General features: G+C 34.2%; 2 protein-coding genes across 2 annotated transcripts; one reads left to right on the top strand and one right to left on the bottom strand.

Moving 5' to 3' along the window:
• Nucleotides 1-7040: 7040 nt before the first annotated feature.
• Nucleotides 7041-9917, bottom strand: LOC106713082 (hemolin-like). Its single transcript, XM_014505792.2, has 5 exons — nucleotides 9733-9917; nucleotides 9320-9470; nucleotides 8377-8967; nucleotides 7757-7956; nucleotides 7041-7445 (listed from the first exon to the last, which is right to left on the bottom strand). Exons 1-5 carry the CDS (start codon nucleotides 9779-9781, stop codon nucleotides 7141-7143), a joined length of 1296 nt encoding a protein of 431 aa, XP_014361278.2. The 5' UTR covers nucleotides 9782-9917; the 3' UTR covers nucleotides 7041-7140.
• A 612-nt stretch (nucleotides 9918-10529) lies between these two features.
• Nucleotides 10530-13538, top strand: LOC106713073 (protein TEX261). Its single transcript, XM_014505783.2, has 5 exons — nucleotides 10530-10673; nucleotides 10757-10836; nucleotides 10909-11130; nucleotides 12252-12363; nucleotides 13221-13538. The coding sequence occupies exons 1-5, from the start codon at nucleotides 10604-10606 to the stop codon at nucleotides 13337-13339; spliced, it is 603 nt and encodes a 200-aa protein (XP_014361269.2). The 5' UTR covers nucleotides 10530-10603; the 3' UTR covers nucleotides 13340-13538.
• Nucleotides 13539-13561: the final 23 nt, after the last annotated feature.

Here is a 13561-nt window from a genome sequence, read left to right as displayed (position 1 = left end):
GTATTTAGGATAATACTCACGTATTATTGTTAATTATTAAATCGATAAAACATAAATAGTTATTTCAATTTTACGACTTAAGTACTAAGAAGTCTGGGTTCAAAGGAGGTCATTTATTGACACCACAGATAACTATGATAGAAATAGCTTTTTTGGCAATAACTTTATCCAAACTGTAAGTAGAGCTTAAGTAAGAGTGTTATGAAAAACTACATACTTCGTAAACAAGGCAACGTAAATCTAAGAAACTCTACGTAATTAAGCGATTTACGCAATACTATGTCAGAGAGATACACCGGCACGCGTCGGCGACATTTTCTTTAGCCGCTAAAACCAGTCGCTCGCAACCTGTGTATCAAAACCGCCGTGAGAAGAGTCGCGGAAATTTTCAAGATGGCGGAGCCAATCTATACTGTTGACATGTCGCCGGTACTGAGTAATAAATAGACGACACGCGTCGACGACTTAAAGCTTTGTGTACGGAGCGCGCACGCAATATTCGCGACGCAAGGATACAATATTGGTTATCAGCAGTACTATTAGGAAACAGTTAGGAAATGGATAGAAAATATGAGGGTGCATAAATAAAACATTTTTTACTCAAAAAAAATTCAATGAATTGCTGTCGGTTTCGACTGGAGTGTTACTTTGTCTTAATATATATTGTCATCCCTTACATTATCCTGAAAAAAAAGAGACAACTAGTGTCAATACCAAACTCTTAATTTGAATTAATATTAATAATATTAAATTATTCAAACTTTCGTGAGACATTATCACTAACTTATATAGAAACGGCTAAAACACTCACGTATATATATCCGGTGTCGTCACCGACTAGTTTCGAGCCCTACGGGGGCTCTTCATCAGGGTGAGTGGGATAGGGAGGAGGTTGGTCAACCTCGTCAACGACGCCGGCGCACCCCGCGCCCCCCGCCCCCTCGAGACGCGCCCTAAGAGCGCAGGCGCGCAGTGAGCGACGGGCCGCGTCCGCGAAATAATACCAATCCCACTCACCCTGATGAAGAGCCCCCGTAGGGCTCGAAACTAGTCGGTGACGACACCGGATATATAGACGTGAGTGTTTTAGCCGTTTCTATATAAGTTAATATTAATAATAGTTGTTCAAGACTTTATTAGGATGAATTACAAAAAAAAATATATCCTATTTTACTCTCGCATACATTAAAAGTCCTGTCAAAAAAAAAACAATCCAGTCGTTTTGGAAATTACAAGGAACAAACAGCGGACAGACAAAGAGAAATTTATAAACTTGTTTTTCTTTACAAGTAACGCAAACACATGTGTACGAAACACTTCTTGATATAACGTACAGCCACTAAAATTTTATTATCTACGAGGGTTACACTGAAAGTTCTTAGAAAATCAAAAACTGAGCAAACTAGCAAGTTGTTATTTATATTATATATTTTCAGAATATTACTATTAACATTAATACATCGCTGCATTCGATAGAACCACCGAGAAAACCACTTTGCCCAATCGTCCTTAGAGGTCTCTTCGATGGCCTTCTGGAACGCACCCATTGGTTGTTTGGCGTCCATAAAATTTTTTCCTCGAAGTTTTTCTTTTATTTTCGGGAATAAATAAATATAGCAAGGTGCGAGGTCGGGGCTAAATAGCGGGTGACCAAGCAATTCCACGTCTGACGACGCCAAATAGTCGATCGTTCGCCTGCAGGTGTGCGAACAGGCGTTGTCGTGATGAAGGAGGATCCTACTTCAAGGTCATTTTTCTCGATCTTTTTCCAAGACAAGTGGCAAACATTTGTTAGTATACCACTCTGCAGTAAGTAACTTTTAATCTTCTAAAACAATTATCACATAATGACCGGTCCTTCCGAAAAATGAGGCCACCATCTTTTTTCCTACACTTCGACCTTTCTTCAATTTAGTTGGCAACTCCTTGGAAGGAAACACCTCCTGAGCAGATTGTCTCTTGGTTTCCGGATCATAGCAATAAATCCAGCTTTCGTCACCCGTAAGTATGTCGAACACAGCTTTTGAGTCACCTCCGTTAAATATTTGTATCATTTCATGGCACCAATCAACACGACGGAGTTTTTGGGCCTCGGTCAAATAATGGGGTACCCACCGGGCACAAAGCTTCCTTATGGCTAAATGTTTGTGGAGGATTTTTTGCACATGAGTCATATCGATGCCTAAGCTTGTCCGAATCTGTTGATAGGTTACTCTTGGATCAGTCTCTTTCATACATCGCACAACACTGATGTTAACTTCAGTCGTCGCCGCAGAAGGCTGTCCTTGACGCAGAGCATCGTTGAGATTGGTGCGACCACATTTAAACTCATTAAACCAGTTATAAACAGTGGCCCGAGAAGGGTCTTCATCGTGAAAGGCCAATCGAAGTCTGTCATAACATTCTTGTTGACTTAAATGACACCGAAACTCATACAAAATCATGGTACAGTCAGCTTCATAAATATAGTGGCAGTCAAGATATCCAAATATATAGGAACACCTAAAGTGATCAATTATATAAGTACAACCAAAGTCATCAAATTAATTGAAGCATCCACTCTGCTCAAAAAGATCGAAGCGTTCACATCGTCATATATATGAGTACATTCAAAGTGCCCATAATTATAGTAACAGATAGAGCGTCAATAGTAACGAAGCATCGAAAGTATGCAAATATATCGGAACATTTGACAAAATTGAACTCTATCTCTATTTAGTTAAGATACACTTTGAAATATACTACATCTGTTAAATTAATTTGACATTTTATATCAAAACATTTTTTTGCTATTTACTACAAGTTTACGTCCCGCATGACAGATACTAAATAGATAAGCAATATAAAATTTTAATTTGTCACCATATATGTCAGTTTGTCCTTACGGCTTAACTGTTCGCTGTAATACGCAGTTATGGCGATTCGAATCCCAAACTTTGTTAATTTTTTCCTTTTTTTTAAGGTTTTTAATTTTATTATCAAAGCGTTATATAAAATTGAACTTTATCGCAACAATTATTGATTACTATTCGATATCTTTAAAAATTAAGGAACCACAATATTCCTTGTCCATTTTTTTAACCGAGACGTCATTAGCATGTTTTTTTTATTGTTCACGTTTGTTATTGTAAGTTTCGTCATTTAATTCCGCGCGGACTATGTCACAGGCGACATCGAATACGTGTAATAAATCTATGCTTGGAAAATTCTACTGCAACCGGACTGAAGATACCTAACAGTAAGAGAAAAATATTTTGATACAAATTATCAATTAATTTAACAGAAGTTGTATACTTTCAAAGTGTATTTCAAGGATATGGATATACGAGTAGAATTCAATTTCAATGACCGCAATGACAAGTGAAAACACTACGCATACTCGCTTTATCCCGAGATGGCCGAACCTAACCGTTATTAATTTTATTTAAATATTTAATACCCCAAAAATAAAATTTAAAATTGTTTTTGTTAAGAAAAATACATATTCTAAGTACATTACCAGATTTTTCCTTTTCATTAAAAAAATCAAGCTCTATATGTGATCGATAATATTGAAAAATAAAAACCTTGTAAGCCTGGGATTCGAACCATTAAACTTACGTACTGCGGCGAAAATAGTAAAACACTGAAACTAGCACATACTGTGACAGAGTAAAATTTGATATTACTTACTAGCTTTTACCCGCGACTTCGTCCGCGCGGAATAAAAAAAATGCTCACAAGATAAAAAGTTCCTATGTCCGTCTCCTAGTTCTAAGCTACCACTCCCCCCATCAATTTTCAGCTAAATCAGTTCGACCGAACTTGAGTTATAAACAGTGTAACTAACACGACTTTCTTTTATATATATAGATTATGTATCTGTCATGTATCGTAAATTTATAAATTTTAAGCGTTATTATAATAATAAGAAGAAAAATGTTGGGTTGTCCGATAAGTTCGTGCCCATTTTTAAGGGAAATTTTAAAGAACCTTAAGTTTTGGCATACGTCTTTTAAATTATATTTGTTCGATTTTATAGCAAAATGTCTTATTTATTTCGACAAAAATTAAGTGAATCAGTTTTTATAAAACTAATAGAAAAGAACGAATCGTGTCCTACCATTTGTCAAAATATGGCTGAAGTTATCCTCTTTTAGTATGTATGTGTTATGTAAACATGTCATATGTTTTCAATAATTGTAATATATTCGAGTCTATTCTAAAATACCTATTGAAAATTGGAACGAACTTACTGGACAACCTATTATGTTAATACAAAGCGTCAAATAAATTTAACAGATGTAGTATATTTCAAAGTGTATCTTAACTAAATAGAGATAGAGTTCAATTTTGTCAAATGTTCCGATATATTTGCATACTTTCGATGCTTCGTTACTATTGACGCTCTATCTGTTACTATAATTATGGGCACTTTGAATGTACTCATATATATGACGATGTGAACGCTTCGATCTTTTTGAGCAGAGTGGATGCTTCAATTAATTTGATGACTTTGGTTGTACTTATATAATTGATCACTTTAGGTGTTCCTATATATTTGGATATCTTGACTGCCACTATATTTATGAAGCTGACTGTACGAAAATTTTCTCGCGTTAAATTCATACTGGCGTGACACCAACAACTTTCAATTTGCCGCCAAATCGTAAAACAAATGACAAACGAATTAAATTAGTACTCAATAATATTAGCAAAGAGTTCTATTTTCAAAATTTAATCTTATTTTTTTTATATATTCTTAAAAAGTAGCCAGTTCTAAAAACTTTCAGTGTGGCCCTCGTACTAGCTTTTACCCGCGACTCCGTCCGCGCGGAATAAAAAATAGAAAACGGGGTAAAAATTATCCTATGTCCGTTTCCCAGTTCTAAGCTACCTGCCCACCAATTTTCAGTCAAATCGATTCAGCCGTTCTTGAGTTATAAATAGTGTAACTAACACGACTTTCTTTTATATATATAGATTTAGTCTATATAGATTAAAATTGTAATGCTTACTAATTCGACGCCCCCATCGAATAATCCTGTAATGCACTCTTACCGAGTTCTTGCTTTTCCGTCGAATTCGGCATCTAAAGGTCCACGTTACACGTTGTGAATTTTTTTCTTAATGTTAATTACGGAGATAAAAAGTCGTTATTGAAACAGATTTTTTTTTTATTTCCATTTAGTATTATAATTTTTCCTTTATAGCACAGAATACGCCCGGAATACATGAAAAATTATATACAATGTAGCTATAAAAATTAGCTTTGTTTTGGTATCTAAAAGATTATTGTACAATAATTATTGATGAAGTTATTAAAGAAATACGGTTTTTTGCTTCTCCTGAAAAATTTGATTTTTCCTATTACAGGGTTATGCGGTAGGGGCGTCGAATTAATACACCTATATTGTAATTTCTCTCTTAAGGAAAATAGATTAAAACCTATATACAATACTTGTATGTATGAGGAAAAAGGGTTTGCACTTATAACTCATGTTTATTTCCTTATGTTTAGATCTCGGTGAATCCCTCAGATAAAGATTAATCAGTAACTATATGTAACTAGCTTTTACCCGCGACTCCGTCCGCGCGGAATAAAAAATAGAAAACGGGGTAAAAATTATCCTATGTCCTTTTCCTGGTTCTAAGCTACCTCCCCACCAATTTTCAGTCAAATCGATTCAGCCGTTCTTGAGTTATAAATAGTGTAACTAACACGACTTTCTTTTATATATATAGATATAGATGCGAATAGATTTTATTAACAAGTTAAGAATTGACCTAGGAATACTTATACTGTAATCATTTTGCTTATTATCTTAATAATATTATAAACTAGCTTTTACCCGCGACTCCGTCCGCGCGGAATAAAAAAAATGCACACAAGATAAAAAAGTTCCTATGTCCGTCTCCTAGTTCTAAGCTACCTCCCCATAAATTTTTTAGCTAAATCAGTTCGACCGATCTTAAGTTATAAACAGTGTAACTAACACGACTTTCTTTTATATATATAGATGTGAATGTTTGGATGGATGGATGTATAGCCAAAGGGATCTTGATGAAATTTAACACAGATGTAGAACATAGTCTGGAAAGATGTGTAACGTATGTGCAACAAATTTAGGTCTTTAGAAAAAGCGTGTTTATGATCCGCTTAAGAACTAACTCATAAATAATAAAATATTTTTTTAAAGATATTTATGAGATAAAATATAAAAGATATCTTTGTTTATTCTTTGTTTTAGGCATACAAACTGAAAGAAAAAGAACAAAAACAACCCAACTATGTAATCATGGCTCCACAACCTCTATGCCATATTTATTTTAGATTTAAAAATAAATAACAAACGCGCGAACACGTTCCACCGTCGGCCGTTATTGCCGCGTCTCTACAAATGAATAATGCGAAACTCGTTTTAAATAAGAGCGAAACGAATCGTGAATATGTAATCTCGATTTTATCGATCCTTTTTATTTTTTAATCTGTACATGACACTTGACATGTGATAAGTTTTTTTTCTTCTTTTACACTTGTTGGCATCTTAATAATCGTTACGGACAATAAGCAAGCTAACTGTCGCCACAGTCTATTTCTCTATTTTTATGTTTGGTCCATCTGTTTTTCTCTATTTTTTTTATAATTTTAAAAATCTATATTTCAAATCCGAATATTTACTAAAAATATTGGCTTACGTTGTTTCCGCCATGATGACAAAAGATGGAAGAGGTAATTATGTACTTTTATTTGCTGTAGTAAAAGGTATAAGTAGGGTTTATTAATTTTAATTCTGATACATTGTGATCCCTAAAAAAATTTGCCTCTAAAAAATCCGTAAGAAAATTTTTAAAAACGGTAAAAAAACAATACAATATAATACCATTTTATTGGTTATTATAAATTACAGTTCATGAAAGTAAAAGTTATACAGTCAATTGTGTGACAACAAAAATATCTATATGTTATTAAAAAAACATTGATTTTATTTTGAAAAAATTATACTAAAACATAATTTTTTAAATTTCGAAAAATGTACATTCTATTGTGAGCTGTCAGCATTGTCTATGATTTGAGTTCCTTGTTTTCATTAAGCGACTAGCATAAGCAAATATTTATTTTGAAAAAGAGCACTAGTCAATGGTATGTTGTTTTTTTTTCTAAATGGACATGACATAAAGTAGAGTCTCCAAATACATTTCACCATAGACATTGTAAGCTTTACAACCATAGTACCCCGTGTGCCCTTGTGTCACATTCTTTATTGTCAAATGACTTCTCGTTGGTTCTCCTTCTAGAAATATCGTAGTCAGTTCCATATCTGAGGACTCTTCAAAGAGTGGCTGAGCATCTAACGTCCATAGTACAATGGGTTCAGGTCTGGCGTTGATACTAAATGTTATGGTGACCGCTGTACCCTCTATTACCTCTGTCACCGGACCAATATTTTCAATTGTCGGTGCCACTGTTGAAGAATTGATGAAAAAATGTAATTTATTCATATTATAAATGAAGAAGATTAAAGGAAGACACATACTTAAAGAATCACGTTAAATTGTCTTGCATATAAAAAAAATTATCATTCTGTTGTTATTTTCCTAAACGTGAAATTTTTTCCTCGGTACGAAAAAGGATAGGTAAAATTACTTATGCCTACCGGTTCAGATAACTTTCGGTCGGTCTATAGCTATTTTTTCGAGTTATAACATCACAACATGGCGCAGGTTCGTAAATTTTTTTAAATTTAAATAATAGTGTATTGGGAATTCTACTCACTTACAACTATCACTTCAATTTGATGTCTCCTTGGTGCATTAACTTTATTCCTAACGATACAAGTATACGTCCCTTCGTCTTCCACATTCACATCATTTATTATAAGCACTTGCCCTCTATTCTTATTGTCTATAGTAATCCGGCTTGTCGAATTCAGAATCCTTTTGTTGTCTTTCATCCAGGTTACATTCGGCAAAGGGCTGGTGACATGCGATAGTTTAAAGTAAACAGAATGACTGATTACAATTTGATTATTTAAAACCCTAATCACCTCTTGTATGAATGGGTCGGCTCGCCATACAATACCACGACCACACAGAAGATACGCCTCAAGTGGATGTAATGGAGGCTTAATTTTGGTCCTCTTACCCTTCCCACTCATTTCTTATAAGGAAAGGATGGGAATGGAAGTGGATTTGATGGCGGAAGGGATACATAGGAAGGGGAAATATTCACTTTCTGGGCGTCTACTCCTCCGTCGATTAAAGGTAGGCAACGCATCTGCAATTGCAGATATCTATGGGTCACTTCGGGCGAATTCAGGTGTCCGTTTGCCACCTTATAATATAAAAAAATAATACAAGACAAGAATGAAATAGAGATGTCAATCGATACTTTACCTTCCAGAATAAATACAATACAATTTGATAATTTTTCCTACTTCGGCAAAAACATTCTCACTCGTATACATTTTTTCTAAATATTTATTCCCCTTATCATTATCTTCTACCTCTACTATGAAATGTTCTGCCGCTAATCCAGTTTTATTACTAATTTTAGAAGTAACAAAACAAACGTAAGAAATATTTTTTAAAGCATCCTCTTTGGTCACATTGAACAGCCATAGACCACCATCTGGCATAATTATATGTTCTTTTACTATATCTGTGTAATTTTTATGTTCCTTTGCATCCCTTACTTTCCATTGGAAAATTGGGTTTGGATTTGATCCTACTGGACAAACCATTAAAACGGGTTCTTTATCTGTAGTTATGTGGTCTTCTATATATTCACTTATATCTAAATATGTATCGTATATATTTATCATAGCTGATGTAGCTACTCTAAGGTTTTGTTCGACGAAGCATTGATATCGTCCAACATCTTCCTCAGTCGGACTTACAATTGTTATTGTACCGTTTTCCTTACTTGATATTATCCTAGGATTGGATTTAACGTTTAGTGTGTCTCCGTTCTTTTCCCAGGAGTAACTGAAAATTATTAATTACTAATATATATTACACCACACCACTCAAAAGACAGGCGAGAAGTTTCACAGACAGACAGGCGAAAAAAAACGAAGTGTTAATGCTGAAGGACTAATTTTGGTCCTCTTTCCCCTTCGTATCCCTCCCTATTAGGAAAAGAAGTGGATTTAAAAGGGGAGAGGTCGAATATTAAGAGGAAAAGTCCTCTTTTTGTGTAACCCCTCCCCTGTCGATTAAAGGTCGGCAACGCATCTTCAAATGCGGGTGTTTGTGCGAATTCAGATGGCCGCTTGATCGTTTGCCAACATACAAAACAATAGAGTCACGGGAGTCGCCTAGTAGGTAAATAACTTACGATAAATGTGGAACTTTTTTCACGGTAGAACATGGCAATGTGATATTATTCATCGGTGGTATCTCGAGCCATACTATAGCAGGTGAGGGCGCTAGTATCGGAAACAGATTCAGGTCATCTGGTTTACCAGCAATTACGCTCTTTGTAAGACCTGGACGAATTAATTTCGGCGTTAAATATTTCCGATTTGTATAACCAAGAATGTAAAGTGAAGAATTAAATATAAATTATTACCACGAATAGAAACCATTACAAATAAATGTACTCAACTGTAGATATTCTTAGATATAAATGTAAAAGAAAAAAAGAATAGGTACTATGTGGTAACTAACTCTACTTTAAGAATATTTAAATATTTTATCTTTTTAATAAAATCCCAGCGACTTTATAAATATAATTAAAACAAAACTTACATAAACTGCCAAATGTTACAAGTATTTCAAACTGTTTAAATAGAACCATTTTGTCCACTTCAGAATAAAACTGCACTTTGAAATATTTTCGCGCGTTCCTAACCTTAAATAAAATCCGATGAAAAACGTTACATGATTTGTATCAGAATTACTAACAACTAGGGATACTCTACTGAAAGTTATCGTCGTGTGCAAGAATGCCATAAAATCAACATTTTCGTTTATTTACATTTATACCTTCGTCAACGAAGCCTTGAACCTGGTCAGGACTTTGTGTTTCGACGCCTGGTGCGAAATTCCCGTAAAAATATGAGACAAACGAAAACGAAGAACGTACTTTTTAGGTCATGATTTAAGATTTTTCTGCTAAGATCAGATTCTTATTATTTCATATTAACTTCTTGCTTTACGTCTAATAGCAATCTTCTATCGATAAATCAATTTAACTTGAGGGACATCACTATCTAATATACTGGACACAAAGTTAGTACATAATAGGTTATATGGTTTCGAATGAAGTTTATAAACATAAAGAAGCTGAAGTTAACGAGGTGTTCATTATCATTAAATATTATTACTTAAGCACGTTCGCTTCGATGTAAATAATAACCAATTGAAGACATGGTTCCGTCACTTTAGAATATTTAAAACTTAGCGATTTCACAGTTTATGTGGACCAGTCTATTAAAATTTCAATTGATTGAAAAGTTCTAAAATATGTCAAGAAAACATCGATTTTGAAAGTCATAAAATCGATACGATCATCCCTTCCTTATTTTTTGACAGCATCATGACATGACAGTTGACAACGCATCTAACCTAAAATTACTAATAAAATAATAACACTACGGTTTAAAATAAATAAATAAAAATGTTGTTTCTATATTTATTAGGCGTCTTGTCGTATATCGTACAAGCGATATTCATAACTATGGCTGTTGGTGAGTGAATGAAATGCAAACCCGTTAAGCCCATCAGATATAAATTATAAACTTTATTTATAAAATATTACGTTTTATTTTAGCGGCTGGACTTTATTATTTGGCTGAATTAATTGAGGAGTATTCAGTGACAGCAAAATACGTGATATCTTGGTTAATTTTTGTAAGTGCTTTATCATACTAAAATTACTTTCGTAAAATTTTCGTGAGATATTGATCGGTAATTTTTTTTCAGAGTACAGCGGCCATTCATATGGGTTTAGTAATATTCGAAGATTTACCTCTACATTTAAATATGCTGGGCTTGCTACAGCAGTTTTTACATTGGGCTATGATTCGAGATTTCCCCGTGGTTAAGATGACAAGCTTCACTCTTTTCGCTTCTGTGGCCAATTTGATAATACACCATTATTTTGCGTTTAAATATTTTGGTACTGCGTATATTCCATTTTCAGAGGTAAGGGAGTTTAAAGTGCTTTTCCTAATCTTTGCAATGATATAAAAAAAAAATTAGATAGTTCAAATACAGTCAAAATCTGTTATAACGACATCGAAGGGACTACTCATATTGAGTCGTAAAAACCGATAGTTGTAACAACCGGTGACAGGTATTAATAGGAAAGATATGTATATTCATGTAGGAAATTAAACCGCATTTTGTTTACTTCAATACAAACGTATAATATAAAAGGACAATATCATTTTTCCATCATTTTTGTATGCATAAAATCTGTAATTTTAGTTTGTTTGAAACACTTCTGTCGTGCATACACATTTTGTAACGTTGGATTTTAATCAGCGTATCGTCACAATTTCCCTGCATGTGGAACTCTTCATTAAAAAGAACAATCTTTCGTAATACACTAACAGCATTAAGACCGTCAATCAAAGTTGGCACTGTAAATTGTTCTTCCGAGTCTTCCTGTTCATTTTCGCACTGACAACAAACTGACTAAAGAGATATGACGAAGCGGGCCTTGAGGCTACGGCATGCATTTGCTTTGTTTCTAAGAATTACAAAAGACCCTAAACTTTGTTTACTTTTACGATAATAGCCATTGACTATTATACTGTGCCAGATGTGGATACTGTTACCTATTCAAATTACAATACAGCTGAGCCGGTCGTTCTACAGATATAATTCTCCGAAAACATTAACCAAATGTGGTCGCTTAATGCGGTATGTCGTAGTAAACAATGTCGTAAAAACCAATGTTTTCGATAAAGCGGTCATATAACATTCAGCCAGGACCTTTGATTTTGGTCATTTTAACCGGTATGTTGTTCTAAACGATGTCGCCATAAACGGTTTTGACTGTACTTCCAACTTTTGCCTATCCTAATTTAGGGGTGACTCGGCAGTCAATCACGCTGGCCCAGTTTGGGTTGACTCCATGCATATATTTGAATTTCTTTGAAGTTATTTCCAGGTTGCAATTACATTGTTTTCACCATAAGAATATCATTGGTACAATTGGTACATGCCAGTGCTTCAACAAAGAACCTGTAAATTAAAAGACAACTGATAAATTACTGCACTAGACACTCTTAATAATATAATTTTGTTTAAATTTTCAGGTGTTGGGTTATTTCACTTTATGTCTGTGGCTTGTACCATTGACATTGTTTGTGTCACTAACTGCAAATGACTATGTACTACCTACACGGGGTGAGAAGCAGCCTTTACTCGGTAAATATTGTTAATTCAATATATAAAAGTTTGGCTATCAAAAAATAACTTGATTACTTACTAGCTGTCACCCACGACTCCGTCTGCAGGGAATTAAAAAAAACTTAATAAGTAGCCTATGTGTTCTTCCAGAATATGTTCTACTTCTATGTCAAATTTCATCAAGACCCATTGTGCCGTTCTGGAGATACCTTCAAACAAACACCCATCCATCTAAACTAGACTTGCATCTATATATATAAAAGAAAGTCGTGTTAGTTACACTATTTATAACTCAAGAACGACTGAATCGATTTGACTGAAAATTGGTGGGCAGGTAGCTTAGAACCAGGTAACAGACATAGGATATTTACCCCGTTTTCTATTTTTTATTCCGCGCGGACGGAGTCGCGGGTAAAACCTAGTTTATAATATTAGTAAGCTTGATATTATGAAGGGGGTCATTGGATACGGACGTTATTTGGATGTTATAGCACCTCATGCCGGGAAAGGCAGTCAAGTTCAGCATTAGACAAATAAAAGCTAATGTAGATTATAATGTTGATATTCCATTGAATAAAGACACCTTAATACTTTTCTTGTATGAAAATGAACCTACTTGTCAAGTCACTGAATGTGTAAAAGACTCTGAAGTCATTAAAACTTGAGGAAGTCATATTGGAAAGGATGTACAGTCCCACAAACTTATCAGGCTTAGTGATGACAAAGATTAGCCACATAAGACAAGACGGCTAATTATTTTACACTTTCACACACCAGGCACAATAAGTTTGTCACAGTATACAAATCTGCTAGGAATGTTATTTTCTCATCAGTCTAGTGTATATTTTGTAAATGAGTTTTTTTTTTTATTCCAGGTGATAACAATGTTGTTACGGATTACCTATCGCGTAAAGCGAACACATACAGCCTGCTATCATTCTTCAGTTACGCAAAAGACTCAATACTTCCTCAAAGAAGTAAAAAAGCATTTTAAATATTTTCAGAATTTCAATAGTTAATATAAGTTTTATAAACTCATGCTCTATACCACTGACTCGCTTTGCGAGTTTTAAAAAGAATAAATTATAGCAAAAAATGTGTCATAAAATGTCATATTTGACATAAGCACTGACAAATGACATTTCAAAGTGCGCTAAAAGCTGTCAAATAAAAAGGCAAAGGTTAACACCGTACAGCCAAAGTTTAAATAATAATA

This window comes from Papilio machaon, chromosome 28, assembly GCF_912999745.1.
Source record: "Papilio machaon chromosome 28, ilPapMach1.1, whole genome shotgun sequence".
NCBI lineage: Eukaryota > Metazoa > Arthropoda > Insecta > Lepidoptera > Papilionidae > Papilio > Papilio machaon.
This window is presented reverse-complemented; position numbering and strand designations above follow the sequence as displayed.

What these genes read in the sequence shown, in the direction of transcription:
- LOC106713082 (XM_014505792.2), bottom strand. Translation starts at nt 9,781, where the DNA reads ATGGTTCTATTTAAACAGTTTGAAATACTTGTAACATTTGGCAGTTTA. An exon ending in AAAAAAGTTCCACATTTATC is followed by an intron (nt 8,968 to 9,319) that starts GTAAGTTATTTA and finishes AATAATTTTCAG; the next exon opens with TTACTCCTGGGAAAAGAACG. An exon ending in TATTGTATTTATTCTGGAAG is followed by an intron (nt 7,957 to 8,376) that starts GTAAAGTATCGA and finishes GCATGTCACCAG; the next exon opens with CCCTTTGCCGAATGTAACCT.
- LOC106713073 (XM_014505783.2), top strand. Translation starts at nt 10,604, where the DNA reads ATGTTGTTTCTATATTTATTAGGCGTCTTGTCGTATATCGTACAAGCG. An exon ending in TGATATCTTGGTTAATTTTT is followed by an intron (nt 10,837 to 10,908) that starts GTAAGTGCTTTA and finishes ATTTTTTTTCAG; the next exon opens with AGTACAGCGGCCATTCATAT. An exon ending in TGAGAAGCAGCCTTTACTCG is followed by an intron (nt 12,364 to 13,220) that starts GTAAATATTGTT and finishes TTTTTATTCCAG; the next exon opens with GTGATAACAATGTTGTTACG.